The sequence below is a fragment of the Antennarius striatus genome, chromosome 18, assembly GCF_040054535.1.
Source record: "Antennarius striatus isolate MH-2024 chromosome 18, ASM4005453v1, whole genome shotgun sequence".
Taxonomy (NCBI): domain Eukaryota; kingdom Metazoa; phylum Chordata; class Actinopteri; order Lophiiformes; family Antennariidae; genus Antennarius; species Antennarius striatus.
This window is the reverse complement of record NC_090793.1, coordinates 18,753,825-18,767,854: the sequence shown is the minus strand read 5'-3', so window position 1 is coordinate 18,767,854 and position 14,030 is coordinate 18,753,825. Positions and strand designations below refer to the sequence as shown.

The 14,030-nt window shown below is 43.0% G+C and overlaps 2 protein-coding genes across 5 annotated transcripts; one reads left to right on the top strand and one right to left on the bottom strand.

Moving 5' to 3' along the window:
* Positions 1-355: 355 nt before the first annotated feature.
* Positions 356-3,528, bottom strand: si:ch211-155e24.3 (uncharacterized protein LOC100150696 homolog). 2 transcript variants are annotated; one of them, XM_068339913.1, is made up of 5 exons: positions 3,060-3,528; positions 2,806-2,912; positions 2,427-2,514; positions 1,818-2,246; positions 356-1,737 (listed from the first exon to the last, which is right to left on the bottom strand). In XM_068339913.1, the coding sequence occupies exons 1-5, from the start codon at positions 3,271-3,273 to the stop codon at positions 1,322-1,324; spliced, it is 1,254 nt and encodes a 417-aa protein (XP_068196014.1). In that variant the 5' UTR covers positions 3,274-3,528; the 3' UTR covers positions 356-1,321. The 2 variants fall into 2 exon arrangements, with proteins under 2 accessions (XP_068196014.1, XP_068196013.1); XM_068339912.1 differs by having other exon boundaries at positions 356-2,246; positions 3,060-3,525.
* Positions 3,529-5,189: 1,661 nt separating this feature from the next.
* Positions 5,190-13,711, top strand: arhgap30 (Rho GTPase activating protein 30). 3 transcript variants are annotated; one of them, XM_068340092.1, is made up of 14 exons: positions 5,190-5,291; positions 5,836-6,189; positions 6,627-6,729; positions 6,807-6,951; positions 7,064-7,146; positions 7,289-7,396; positions 7,883-8,001; positions 8,100-8,280; positions 8,458-8,537; positions 8,767-8,838; positions 9,601-10,362; positions 10,767-10,975; positions 11,093-11,721; positions 11,983-13,711. In XM_068340092.1, exons 2-14 carry the CDS (start codon positions 6,102-6,104, stop codon positions 13,325-13,327), a joined length of 3,924 nt encoding a protein of 1,307 aa, XP_068196193.1. In that variant the 5' UTR covers positions 5,190-5,291; positions 5,836-6,101; the 3' UTR covers positions 13,328-13,711. The 3 variants fall into 3 exon arrangements, with proteins under 3 accessions (XP_068196193.1, XP_068196192.1, XP_068196191.1); XM_068340091.1 differs by having other exon boundaries at positions 5,194-5,291; positions 5,776-6,189; XM_068340090.1 differs by lacking the exon at positions 5,190-5,291 and adding an exon at positions 5,323-5,670 and having other exon boundaries at positions 5,776-6,189.
* Positions 13,712-14,030: the final 319 nt, after the last annotated feature.

The window sequence follows — 14,030 nt, the reverse complement described above, 5'->3', positions numbered from 1 at the left end:
AAATAAATTTTATATGAAACATTAACCAGTTCCTTACTTATGAGCATATTACTAGCATACTGGTCTATTCTATTAATACTATTAACAACTAAATGACGGGACTCTTTCCTCAATAACCTTAAAATAATGATTTTAAATATAGATTTTTAAATGTTTTTTCTTTTTTTCGAATGACGGATGAGTTATCTGACTTGAAAAATGCAAGAGTTCCTACCTTATACTTAACTTTTTTTTGATTGTGTCATATAAATACTAAACAAATGTATATGAATATGTTCCCTGTTGCTATGTGAGAGCTAGTTCGCTAAAATTTTTAGTGAAGACTTTTACGTGATTCCACTCGGTGACAGAAGAACACAGTCCTGAAGACGTTCTTTATTAAAGGAGCCATCTGAGAACACAAGACATGAACTCATGTGTGTGACAGTAACTCATGGACGAACCATCTATTCCATCTACAGTGAATGACCGTAAACATTTTGAAATAAAGCTGTAATAAAAAAAGAGCACAAACTGGTTCAGCATCACTTTGGCTCCTGAACTGAGGCTTGAGGACAACTTTTTTGAGGTTTTCACCAACGTAGATTTAATCCAGTTTGATGGATTCTCAGATTTTTAAAGACCGCTGACTCTTTACAAAATTACACCACAAAATCTAATCTATTCTCCCTCCTGTTGCTGTTTTACCAGGGAATAAAAATAATACCAATCTAACGACAAATCTTCTTGCAAATCACATCCATTTGTTCACATATGTTGATTTCTTTAACTTTCTTCAAGTGATCAGATGCATTTTCAAGTTGTCATTAAAAGAAGTATTTTGTGTTGAGTGTTGAAAAAATAACCGATTTATTATAAATTGCTCATAAAATTGATATTTTTACCAAATAACCCATCAAAGCATGAGGTTTGTATCACTTGATTCAAGTACAGTATTTTCCACACTATAAGGCGCACCTAAAAGCCTTTAATCTTCTCAAAAACCGACGGCGCGCCTTATAATCCAGTGCGCCTTATAGTGCAGAAAATACTGTAAATAAGAACCCACAATCGAATAATAATTCATTATATTGGTGATAAAAAGGACAAATATAAAGCAGATTGTACACGACTTAACTGCCAAAATTATACGACAGGTTTGGTCGTATAAACTAAACACACAACTGTTTCAATTTAATCTCAAATATTAAGTGAATTAAAAAAATTTCAAGCACAAGAATTTACACCCAAAATCCTTGGAAACAAACAGCTGCGAGACGTTTAAAGACTCCTCCATATTTCCAAATCTCATCCGATCGCTAACTAGATTTAATCCCTCGGATTAAAGCCTCAGTGAGCCGTTTTCTGGTGCGACTTGAGGCTGGAGCGCTGCGTGAAGCACTTCCCACACATGGCGCACTCGTAGGGTTTCTCCCCGCTGTGGACGACGGCGTGTCGGATCAGGTTGCACTGTTTGGTGAAGCTCCTGCCGCACAGCGGGCAGCTGAAGGGCTTCTCCCCCGTGTGGCTCCTCAGGTGCTCCTTCAGCTGACTGAACCTCATGAAGCTCTTGTCGCAGTACGTGCAGCTGAACCTCTTCTCGCCCCCGAGCCCGCCGGGCCTCCAGGGGGTTTTCGCCCTCCTGGCCGCGCCGTAGCCGCTGCGCGTGTGGCGGCAGAAGGAGGCGGACGCCGGCGGGGTGAAATCCTCGCCGGGGCTCCTGGTGTGAGGCGAGGAGTCTCCGCTCTGATGATGGAGCTGCTGAGGAATCAAGCACGGATCGGTTGTGAGAATCTGAGCGAAAGAATCGACTCCTTCGTCCGTTCGTGGTTTCTTACATCCGAACATTCTGAATCGTCTTTTTTCTCGCGCCGCGCCCGCATTCACCGAGCGATTCTGCGGCGGGAAATCTTCCAGAAGCAACCCGCTTTGAGACGCCAACGTGGACGGAACAGGCTCGCCGTACGAGAAGCCGGCGTCCGCGGACGACCACGGTTCACCGTCGCGACCTTCGACCCCGAACGGGTCGGCCAGACCCGGAGGAGGAGCGGCGTGCTCGTCCGGATCGTCCGTCCTCTCGTGTTTCACCAGGAGCTCGGCCACCACCTGGATTCTGTTCAGCTGCTGCTGCTCGGGGAAAGAGGCGTACGGGTCGACCGGGGAGAACACGGACCCGGGGTCAGCCGGGGTCTCCGCCGACGGGTGGGGCTTTGCAAAGCTGTCGGTCTGGGGGGGCTGGGGGGCGTTGAAACACGGCAGTGGCTCGCCTGCAGAGAGGAAAGGAAGCAGATATCAGGAATTGGATTTGTTGTACTGTTTTTTTGTAGGGGTCAGAGGTCAGGCAGTGGAGGGGTGTGTGTGTGTGTGTGTGGGGGGGTTGCTGTCCTATGATGATGCATTATATTCAGATTGAGTTCTAGTTCCGGTCCCGTTTTGTCTAAACTCACCCAGTTTGTCCTCAGAGCAGCTCTTCCACATGTTCTCCTCGGAACGCTCCTCTTTGATCAAGATGTGAACGTCGGCTTCGTCGACACACTGCGACACCACACACACACACACACACACACACACAAACACACAAAACGACACACACACACACACACAGACACACGACAAAAACAACACTTTGAAAAGTAAACAGGTGTAATCTTTATTCCTGGATCCAACTTCTCAAATTCAAATTCTCCAGTTCAAGTCAGGATGTGGGTCAAATTCTGTGTGTGTGTGTGTGTGTGTGTGTGTGTGTGTGTGTGTGTGTGTGTGTGTGTGTGTGTGTGTGTGTGTGTGTGTGTGTGTGTGTGTGTGTGTGTGTGTGTGTGTGTGTACCTGCTGGAGGTGGTTATGCGCCTCAGCCTCCAACTCTCCTTCCCAGGCTGATCTCGGTGTCTCTTTGTTCAGCATCACTTTGACTCTAGGAGAGAACCTCTCTGCCGCTGTGGGGGGGTGGATCACACACACACACACACACACACACACACACACACACACACACACACACGCACACACACACACATTAACCACGGACCCCCCCCCCTCCATGCAGGACCCGATGGCTGTGCCTCCCCCCTCGGCCTCCTCACCTCTCCTCCGGGCTCGGATCCGGCTCCTCCGCAGCTCGGCCTCCATCAGCTCACACTTCTTCTTCAGGAGGTCGATGTCCCGCCGGCTCTGCCTCACCTCCAGGCGGAGCACCGCGCAGCTGTCATCCACCCGCCGGTTGATCTCCCCCACGGCCGCCGTGGCCAACACCTCCATGACGGACAGCAGCTGGCTGTGGAAGCTGCTGTTCTCCATCTCCGCCACCGACTTCCCCTTCTCCTTCCTGTCACACAATAAGACCGATTTCCGCTCCGCTGCGCGGGGATGTGGCCCACCGTCCGGATGACCGCCTGGAAGCTGCCGATGAGGATCTATTTGTCATCGGTCACCAACGATACGAACCCAAAATTTACTCCGTTGACTGTCGAAAGTGCGGTTCGCTTGTTTTCTCACCACGTCGGTTCGTGCGGGCGGTGTCAATCACGTTCCGTTACGATATGAATTATTTTTCCGTTGAAATGTTCTTAAACATATTCCAATACATTAAATTGTGGTATTAAACTTTTTTTTTACACACACACATATAATCATAACACACTCAAAGTTGTTGTTTTACTGCTATTTCCGCCACTCGGAGACGTTTAAAAGCACAAAACGAAGTCTACGTGTATACGTCACTCGTAGCTGAGGGTGGATTACCGTAAATACTGGAATACTTCAGTGTGACAGGAGTAACGCCGTGAAGGCAGAAGACACTTGGTAGTCTTGTAGTTTTGTTGTTACTGGGTCATTTGTGGTTGTTTCGGGTTATTAGTGTGATTCATGTTCCTGTCTGACATTTATAGAGAGAAAATATCAAAACACTACAGAATGTGTTTTGTGAAATCGATTTATACCACAAAACAATGTTGATTTTTTTTTTTTTTTTGTCAGTCATTTCTGTACAAATATTTGTTTCTGTGTTCTGTTGTTGTGTTTGTGTCTCTTGATTGTCGCCTGTTTAACTCTTCCACTTCACACAACATCACACAACAGATATAAAATATGTGTTGCAAATTAAATACAGGTAGTCCTCAACCTACAAACACAGCTGGTTCAAGAGAGGTTGTTTGTAAGTTGAATTGTTCGTAAGTCGCTATTTATAAAATTCTAATCTATAATCGCCATTTGAGTTCAGCACTTTAGTATTTACTACCACTAAATACTAAAGTACTATTCCCTAATACCAAAAAAACACAGGTCATAAAAACCATAACTAGAACCAAGGCAGTCAGACTGCGACACCCCTGAATTCAAAATTTTACCCTGACCTACTTCAGCACTAGCTTTGATCTATGGTCTTACCCACACTGGCCTTCTCCCTCGTCTTTCTATCTTATCCGGTTCCTGTGTGTACAAAAGTAGAAATTTGACCTTGACCTAGTTTTCTCAAGGTCAAGTTCATTATCTCATTTTCATCCCCTTTGCTGCCTGAGTAATGTGCTTTTTGTTTCATCTTTCTATCTGCAACGGTTGCGAAGATATTTGTTGGACAAACTAACGGACAAGCGAACGGACGAACGCTAACAATCACAACACATCACCGCTTTGAAGCGGGATGTAATTAATAAAATCCTGTAGTATTGTAATGTAACTTTAACATGCAGAGATGTGGAGAAAAGAAGGAGGAGATGCTGCAAATGACGCACCAAGAGGAAAGACCAAAACATCACATGAAGTCTGACGTCAGAGCAAACCTCACTTAGTCTGATATTTGTTGAGTCATTTTAATCTCAATCCATGGGGTGTTAATGTTACGCTGCTCAGTGGGGGTTGGTGCAGAAAAGGGGAACTACGGTAGTTGGAAATGATTGCTGTTGTTCGTATCTACGAATGTTCACAAGTTGGATGTTCGTATCTTGAGGACGACCTTTCCAAAGTCCTCTACAGACTCTGGTTTGTAGAGGTCGGTGCTGATAAAGAATCTCAATGTGGAACACACACAAAGTAAACGAAGGAGATGAGCTGAATTAGTCTTGTGTGTACATTTGCTGTTTGTTCCTTACAGTCAGGCATGAGAAACTCATGTCTGTGAACGACACAAGCGTAGACAAACTGTAGATATACCAGAATAATTTGCCTACATAATCAGCAGAAGGAGGGAAACCGTTGGCCTCATGCACAGAGAGAAAGCACAAGCGAAGGAGCGACACTCAGGAAGTTAACAGGGGAAGTTTAGTGGTTTCTTGCGTCACGATTTTATGCTCACACTTATGTGCCGATGCAGAGTGAAGGTAGGAGCGCTCATCTTCACTTTTTTAAATGTGTTTCGCGACTTTCCTAAGCAGTAACTCGTCCCTAAAAGCGGACTGATAGTCAGAGATGGTGGGTAAACGGAGAGCAGGGGCAGGTGTCGGTGAGATAGAGTGCCTTTGATTGTCCATGTGAGTCTATATGTTCTGCTTTAACACTGCTTGACTTCCGCTTCAATGATAAAAGGGCAGCAGCCATGACACGCAGGCAGGAAGGACACGACTGGCCTGACTTTACCGTGGCCCTCAGATTATAGCTGGGATTGTGGAAGATTAAGTAAATATTCCAGCCCAGAAAGGTATTAGGACGCGATTGAAATGTAATATTCAGAGGCTCGGTGCACTGAACAGAAGTAAAGAGGTAAGGGTGTGGCTTGTCCTTTGAAAAAAAATAGAGCACAACGGGGGAAGTGGAAAGCCACATTTGAATGGTGAACATTCAGTGCAATTTGTTGTTTGATTTTAGGTTCGGTTGTGCAACAAGAAGCTGGTGCACAATGGAACAAGTTATTGCTGCTTTTTGCAGGGTGGAATAAAAAACAGTCCTCACACTCGTACCACCTCCAATGCAGAAGAAGTTCCAGAGGAAACAGGGCTCAATGACATGCACTGACACGAGGAAAAGGAGACAGCGGTGCCACGACATCTCTGTGATGTGCAGCACCTGTGCAAAAGCATCACCATAGCCGAGTTGGTCAACACACCCAACGCCCGGCGACCGCAACAGTCAGTCAGACTGATGATCACAAGCAGAACTTCTCAGGGCGTGGTGAAAACAGCCAACAGGAAGAAATGAGGAGAGTTCGTAGAAGAGGAGGGAACAAGGAAAAGGTGTTTGGATGTGATCTGCTGGTGCACCTGAACGCCTCGTCTCAGGAAAGTAAGTGGACAGATTTACTGCCATCTGCGTTTTCTTCATGATATTTCTCATGTATTTCAGGTCAGCTACGCAAAGTACACATACAAATATCTGCGTGGTCGTGAACATTTCAGCCTACACATGAATCTCCTAAAAGTTTATCCTGTTGTTTCTGTAGAAAATTAAAAAATACAGATTCAACAGTAATAATAAGTCTGATCAGCTGTTAATTATTGATCCCCTGGTATTAAAAAGAGTTGTATGAGATTATTTGAGCATCCTTTTTTAATTAAAAATAGGATTTCTTGGTCAAAAAGTAGTGAAAAAAAGTAATCCAACTACTTGTAAAACAAAACAACTATAAATTTAGCTGAACTAAAAGGAAGTTTCGGCAAATTAATTCATGCAAATTAATATAGAATGTAATGCAGTCCACTCAGCACTCTTTGTTCCTACAGTTCCTCAGGTCTTACGATGCTGCAGTGAGTTTGTCGAGACACACGGTATCGTGGACGGAATCTACAGGTTATCTGGAGTGTCATCCAACACTCAGAAGCTCAGGTGTGTGGTGTAAACTTTTAATCACATTGATCGACTCTGTTAATGTGTTATAACTCAACCTGCTTACGTGCCACCAGGTCAGAGTTTGAGAGTGAGGGAAGCCCAGACCTGAACAAAGATCTGTACCTGCAGGACATCCACTGCGTCAGCTCGCTGTGTAAAGCTTATTTCAGGGAGCTGCCCAACCCGCTGCTCACGTACCAGCTGTACGACAAGTTCGCTGTGAGTAATTCAGGGACACAAACATTTATTGCAATTTCCTCTTTCTTGAAAATACAGTTGTGTGAAGAACTAACAGAATAAAAAGCTAGAAAACTAACTCCTGATACTGCAGGAGGCTGTGTCCATCCAGCTGGAGGAGGACAGGCTAGTAAAGATCAGAGATGTGCTGCAGGAACTACCGACACCACATTACAGGTACGGTCCTCTTCCAGTCAATCTGAACCAGTCAGTTTCGTTTATGAGACGGATAGATGGATGAAGATGAAAATTAAAGCCACTACTACTTTGTCACTGACTTGTTTTGGACTTGAAATGTTTGTAACTTTTCACCCATCAGGACTCTGGAGTTTCTGATGCGTCATCTTGTCAGGATGGCCTCACACTCATCAGAGACCAACATGCACGCTCGGAACCTAGCTATCGTCTGGGCCCCCAATCTGCTCAGGTTGGTGATAAAATACATATAATGATAACATGATACTGCAAGCTTCATCATATTCGGTGTTTCATTTCCATACGTGAATAAACATAATATTAGCTAGCTGGGATGATATGGTGTGCTAACGTTAACTAGGTAAGATGAAACTGAAAGTAAATGTCAGCTGACTCTATGCGGCCCAATGTTCCACAAAGATTTTTTTTTCTTTTGCATTTTGGTATATGAAAATAAATTATTACAAGGTCAACCTCCATCCGTTGTATATTAAATTGATGATAAATTGGAAAAAAGGAAAATGAAAATATGCTTGTAAGGTTTCCCACCCTAAGTGTGACGTCAAAGGAAAACAGCCCCCCATCTGAAATGGATTCATTCCTTCCATCATTCACTCTCTTCCTATCCTCCTGAAACACTCTCCATTTTTTCATTTATCGATTTATACATTTTAAGTCATCCCTGCATTCTAATCTTCCAATCCATCTGTGCGTTAAGGTCAAAGGACATTGAGTTGGCCGGGTTTAACGGTAAAGCAGCTTTCATGGAGGTCAGAGTTCAGTCCATCGTGGTGGAGTTCATCCTCACACACGTCCCTCAGTTGTTCCCTGAACACGGTGAGACACCAGCCTCACGTCGACGAGGCCGATCAGATGTCAGCTGATAAACTCACTCTCAATCAATGTGGTTTTTTTTTTTTTAATCAACCTCGCAGACTCAGATGTATCCTGTCAGAGAAGGAAGTCCCTCCCATCGCCATCAGCGGTGTGCAATCAGGAAGAAGGAGGTTTTAAACCCACTTTTACTCAACCCGTCCCCAACTTTGGTTTAATCAGTCCTGGGGACGGGCCCCTACCCATCAGACCCTACCACGCTATCATTGAAGGCACTGACAAGTAAGTAGACGGATTTATTTATTAAAGATCGCTGATGATCCCCTGGTATTTTCTCTGTAAGTCTGACTGACATTTTGAAAATGAATGCAATTAAAGGAACGTTCCAAATGTTTAATGTCAGGTTTGAATTTGTTGAATTTATCATGACCATGAATGTTTTTCGCATTTCGCATTCAGGAGGAAAGGATCTCTGAAAGGCAGGAAGTGGATGTCCATCTTCAACATCGGAGGCCGATTCCATAAACACTCGTCCAAAGGTTCAGTAACATGTTTTGTTTCTTTTTGGGGTTTTTTTGCAAATGAAGAAATTTCTTTTGAAAATCTGCAAATTAATGAGAACCAAACAAGTGAAAATTTAACAACTCGGGCTTCCTTCTAAAAAAAAATCATCATGAAGGAGATTTGATGTACTGTACTTTGTTAATGTTCTCTCCACTTTTAGCCACACTTTTTAAAAATAAATAAATAAGTATTTCTTCGTTTCAGAGAAAGACAGGCATATTTTGAGACCAGCACGAAGCATGGACTCCCTCCGCACCCCATCCTCTCCAAAAGAAGGTCTCCTCTCATTCATTTCAACACTGATTTACTCAGATTGATGAATATATACTGTCAATGTTCCAACAATAGAAGGGAATCCTTCAGAACTTTCTACATATTGCCTAGATGTGCAGTGTGTGTATGTATTTATAATTTGCCTAAATTTTCATGTAAAATAACCCAAACTTTTTGTTTGCCTACTACAAAAAAAAGGGAAAATCTAACTACAGTAGATATAAAATCTCATTTTAACACCTAGTAATTAAATAATTGCCATTTTAAGCTGTCAAATGTGAAATAAGAACCTTTTGTCGTGCTCAGATGATTTCAAAAGAAAGAAATACTCAACAAGCCTCACAGGACTTCCTGTTAGTCTGAATTATGCTTTCTATTTATGCATTAAAGACTTGATTTCATGGGTTTAATTTAGTTCCAAAGGTATTGAATCAAATCTAATTTAATCTTATCAAATATTGAGCTTATAATTCTTACAAATGAGAATAAGCAGGGAAAAGTGTGATTCTTGTTTGGGGACCGGTGCCTTTAAGACAAAATAAGATTTTTTTTTGTTCGCTCTTTTATTTTATTTTATTTTATTTTATTTTATTTTATTTTATTTTATTTTATTTTATTTTATTTATTTTATTTTATTTTATTTTATTTTATTTTATTTTATTTTATTTTATTTTATTTTATTTTATTTTATTTTATTTCATTTTATTTTATTTGTTAAACTTAACAGTCATACTTTGGGTTGTTTTGCTGACTGTTTTCTCCCAGGTTCCCTTCGTATCACCCAGAGCCCTCCTTCTGCTGACACCTCCTTAACGTCTTACGTCGTGACCCCCCCTCTAAGGTCTGGCTCAGACGTCGCTGCATCCAGCAGTGCATCGAGTGGCAGTGAATACGCTGTGACCTACCGCCGGGGAACGGGGTTGGTGAGCGGGGGTCTGGGGACCCAGGGCACGTACACCGCCCTCGACCCCGATGGGTTAGGAGTCACCGGCAACGAGGCCCCCCAGCTGAGATCCCCAGGACACATAAGTAAAGGTCGGAGGGCAGCGATGCGCATCACAGGTCCCACTATGGTCACTGTGCCCCTGCATATCACATCGAATCTAGCATTAGGGGTTCTGCAGGGGGGCGGGGGTGACAGGATTGTTCATTGTAGCTGGGAAAAGGATGAAGGGGACAAAGCTGAATGTGTGGAGGGAGGAGAGAGGGTGGAAATGAGGGAAACCAGGGGAATGGAATGGACGGTGGATGACAGAGGAAAGGAGAGTAAAACTGTGGTGGACAGAGAAGTGGAGGATACAGAGGAGAAAAGTGTGGGCAGTGGTGATGAAGAAGAAGAAGGTGAAACAAAGAAAGATGATGATGATGAGGAAGAGGAGGTCACAGAGGAGAGGAGATGGAAGCCAGAGATGGGGACCAGAGCTCCAGATGAGCAACGAGACCAAAGCCCGACCTCCACTGAGGAAGGTCATGACGAAGATGATGGCAGCGATGTGCAGGATGTGGATGAACACGACGAATACATGGGTAAAATGACCTGCTTTATGATCCTGATGTGTGTTAATCATTCATACTGAAGCTATTTAAAATGTGATCATTTACAATATAAATTATTTTATGAAAAATCCTTCATTTCAAGCAGAGCTGTCAAAAATATGTCGCATATTTGAAACAATTCAATTTTCAAAAATCCTTCTGAATTAAAAAAAAAAAAGAAATACAGTATTAGTTTTGTCAGTTGTCAGAACTGGTAACAACTTTATGTATTTTACTTTACTTTAATGTGTCACAAGTGAAAAATACCAGCTGTGAATATTTACTCTTTGCAAGAAATTGAATTTACTCTCATCATCCTATTAGAGCCCATCATACCACACTAATGTAAATAAGGTATACGTGACTTCTGATCTTAGCCTGTGCTTCATTTCCAGATATGAAAGAGGTGAATCAAGCAGATTCCCATCTGGAGGTGAATCAGTGTGGGGGTGACTGTTCATTCGAGCCTTCAGACATGTTCAACTCAACAGAGGTGGAGGGGGACGACCTGGGGCTTTCGGGGTACGTGCAGGATAACTTTGAGTTCCTGGACCAAATGGACTGCAGTGCCCTGGACCATTTGGAATGCAGCGCCTCTTATCAGGTGTGTGTGTGTGTGTGTGTGGTTTTATCTGTACAGGTTGACCCTATTTGGTTTTGTGTAAAACACACACGTTTCTCCCATGCACCTCTTTTCACTTCCTGTCTCTTTACCTCTTAGGCGAACGAGTTCTCTGTGGAACCTCCTTGTTACTCAGATGATGATTATGAATTTATGGAAGAACCTCAAGCTTCTCATCCTGCAGAGCTTCATCTGCAGCCAGAGCCTGAAGCTCACACCCAGAACCACACGGAGCTGAATCGATCCAGGCTCTTCAGCACAGACTCCTACAACCTCCACACTAAATCTCTCAGCTTGCCTCACATGACCTCACCCATCCACAGACCAGAGGAGTCCAGCTCTGAAGAGGAGGCAGAGGATGACAGCGATGAAGATATTTACAGCAGTGATGATGAAGATGATGATGAGAGTATGTTTGTGAGAAGTCTCCCTGCTGATCTCTTCTTGCATAAGGTGAGCAGGTTTGAACCGGACTCTGATCCACAAGACAATTTGGTTCTGGATAGAGATCAGTTGTATCAGCTACAGATCTCTGGTGGGAGGGCAGGCAAAATGCTGGAGGATGAATTTCCTGCATGTGAAGAATCTCCTGCTGGAGATCAGGAGCAGATGGAGGGGGAAGTCAAAGGAGAGGAAGATAACCCAGAAGAAGAGGAAGATAACCCAGAAGAGAAAGGTTTAACAAAGATAGAAGAAGGAGGAGACCAACTGGAAAACAGTAAGCAGAGGTGAGGTGGATTCCTATTATAATTTTAGCAACAGCACTGCAAGTACAAAATCAAAGCATTCCAAAGTGGTGTCGCCAGCAGCTTATTGTTCTGGACGATGCTGCATTTTAAAGATGCTGTAAGTTGAATTTCTTGCGCGCATCTTTAGAAAGTCATGAAAAAAATCAAAGCACTGTAAGTTGTCTGAGTCAAAAATCAGTTTTTTTCATGTGTGCTTACAGATCGATGAACTAAATGTGTCTCCCCATTATCCGTTTGCAGCAAAGTTTCAAAGCAAGATCACTGTGTGGAGGAGAATACCCAAAAGGACAAAAAACAACCGTCCTTCTCTGAGGCATCACCACACCTTAGTGTTGACTACCCCCCAGCCAGCAGTGATGAATCCACTACGGCAGACTCAATAATGGAGGAGGGGGAACTGGCTGATAATGAGAAAAGTGATTTTCTACCTTGTCCTGTAAATTCTGGACAGACAGAAATCCCAGAGACTTCATTCAAGGAGTCTGGAGACGTTTCTGTAAGCTCAACAGAACCCTGTGATAGAGAGGATGTGGACCAGGAAGACGGTGAGGAGACGGAGGGTATGAAGGTATATGAAGACATAGAAGACATGTGTAAAGAGGTGGACATAGGAGAAAATGATCAGAGCATGAAGGAAGAAACCAGTGAAGATGAAAAAGAGGTAGCTGACATAAAGCAGGTGGAAACGATGCAGGAATGTGGCAAAGATCAGAATATTGTAGTTTGTGGGACAAACAGTGACGTTTGTAAAGATGCAACTGAGCATTTGACAATGGGAGTGGAAGAGCAGATAGAAAAAGTTTCAGGTGATGAAATGATGGAGGCTGATGAAGGATGGACAAATGAGAAAGAAGTTACGATGAAGGAAGAGGAGGAATCAGTGGAGACACCTGAAGAGAGGATCATAGACACAAATATGGAACTTGAGGAAGACACAACTTTAAAACAGACCAGTGAACAGGCTGCCACGATCCAAGGGAGGTATTTCATCCATAATGAGACACTGCGTCACGAAAGAAAAGACATGATTTCAAAAGAAAAAGAGAATAATGACCAAAAGACAGTCGATGAACAACAAAGCAAGCGACCAAGTGTGGCTCTCATCGAGTCTGATGTAAAGGAAGTGAAAGAAAGTAGGAAGTTTGAGGAAAATATCGTCATTCAAGGAGGAGTAGGACGGAAGCTGGTTATAACTAAGCACCCAAAAGTTTTCCAAGTCAAAGCTTTGCCGATTGTTCCTCCAAAGCCACAGCACTGCAGACTTGCCGCCTTGAGCCTCCGACAGCAGCAGCAGCAGCAGCAGAAGGAGAGAAAAGATGAAGATAAATGGAAAGGAAACCCGACAGAGGATGAAGGAGACCAGGGGAGAGATGGAGATGAGAGCGAGGGAAGAATGGAGAAACCAACACTCGTGAAAGTGAAGGAAAAGAGGGAAGGTGAGGAAAGAGCCGTGAGGGACGTGAGCAGACAAAGTCCCCTCAGCATGTGTTTCGATGAAGCTGTTGCCATAGCAACCATGAGACGAGAGAAAGAGAAAGAGTGTGAGAAGGAGAGGCAGACGGAGTGGGGAAATGAAGTGCAATGATTTTAAACAATGTGACTGCACAAACTGTCCAGGTGAAGCATAAAGGATGGAATCTTCCCAGTTTATGAGTTTCCTGTTAGTTTTTAGTGAATGACAGTATAACAACAGTGTTCATGGAGCATGACTTAAGATGAAGACGTCCTCCATCAGGAAGACCATAAACAGCTGAAACTGATGTCTGCTATTAAAGTAAAACTGAAAAGATGCATGTATGTTGGAATTGAGCATGTAAATAATATATGTATGTTATTATGCCATTGCTTTGTAGATGTGAAAAAGAAGGATAAAGAATGAAATGTCTCATTTATGATCATTTTAATGGATGTGAAGTCTGTGGTATTTTATGAATTAAAAATGTTCCCAACAAGGCTTGTGGACAAGTTCCCAGTTTATCACGAGGTCACATGACAGACAAAAGCCAATCAAATTCACTCCTATGGGTAATCTAGAATCACCAGATTATTGATGAAATTCAGTAGGTTCTTTCCTAAGCCATATACCCATGAAGATGTCTTGAAAATCTGTTCAACAGTTCTTGCATAATGAACACAATCAATCCAGCAAACATGGGTGAAAATGCCATCTCCTTGGATATATGTAAATAGGAAATAAACATAAAATTCCAACTTAATTTTTAGTTATTTGTTATATAAATAATAACGATGGTGATTAAAGATTGAAGTTTAAATGCAGGACTTTTTAA

What these genes read in the sequence shown, in the direction of transcription:
- si:ch211-155e24.3 (XM_068339912.1), bottom strand. Translation starts at nt 3,273, where the DNA reads ATGGAGAACAGCAGCTTCCACAGCCAGCTGCTGTCCGTCATGGAGGTG. An exon ending in GATCCGAGCCCGGAGGAGAG is followed by an intron (nt 2,913 to 3,059) that starts GTGAGGAGGCCG and finishes ACCCCCCCACAG; the next exon opens with CGGCAGAGAGGTTCTCTCCT. An exon ending in CTGCTCTGAGGACAAACTGG is followed by an intron (nt 2,247 to 2,426) that starts GTGAGTTTAGAC and finishes TCCTCTCTGCAG; the next exon opens with GCGAGCCACTGCCGTGTTTC.
- arhgap30 (XM_068340092.1), top strand. Translation starts at nt 6,102, where the DNA reads ATGAGGAGAGTTCGTAGAAGAGGAGGGAACAAGGAAAAGGTGTTTGGA. An exon ending in GAACGCCTCGTCTCAGGAAA is followed by an intron (nt 6,190 to 6,626) that starts GTAAGTGGACAG and finishes TTGTTCCTACAG; the next exon opens with TTCCTCAGGTCTTACGATGC. An exon ending in TGAACACGACGAATACATGG is followed by an intron (nt 10,363 to 10,766) that starts GTAAAATGACCT and finishes CTTCATTTCCAG; the next exon opens with ATATGAAAGAGGTGAATCAA.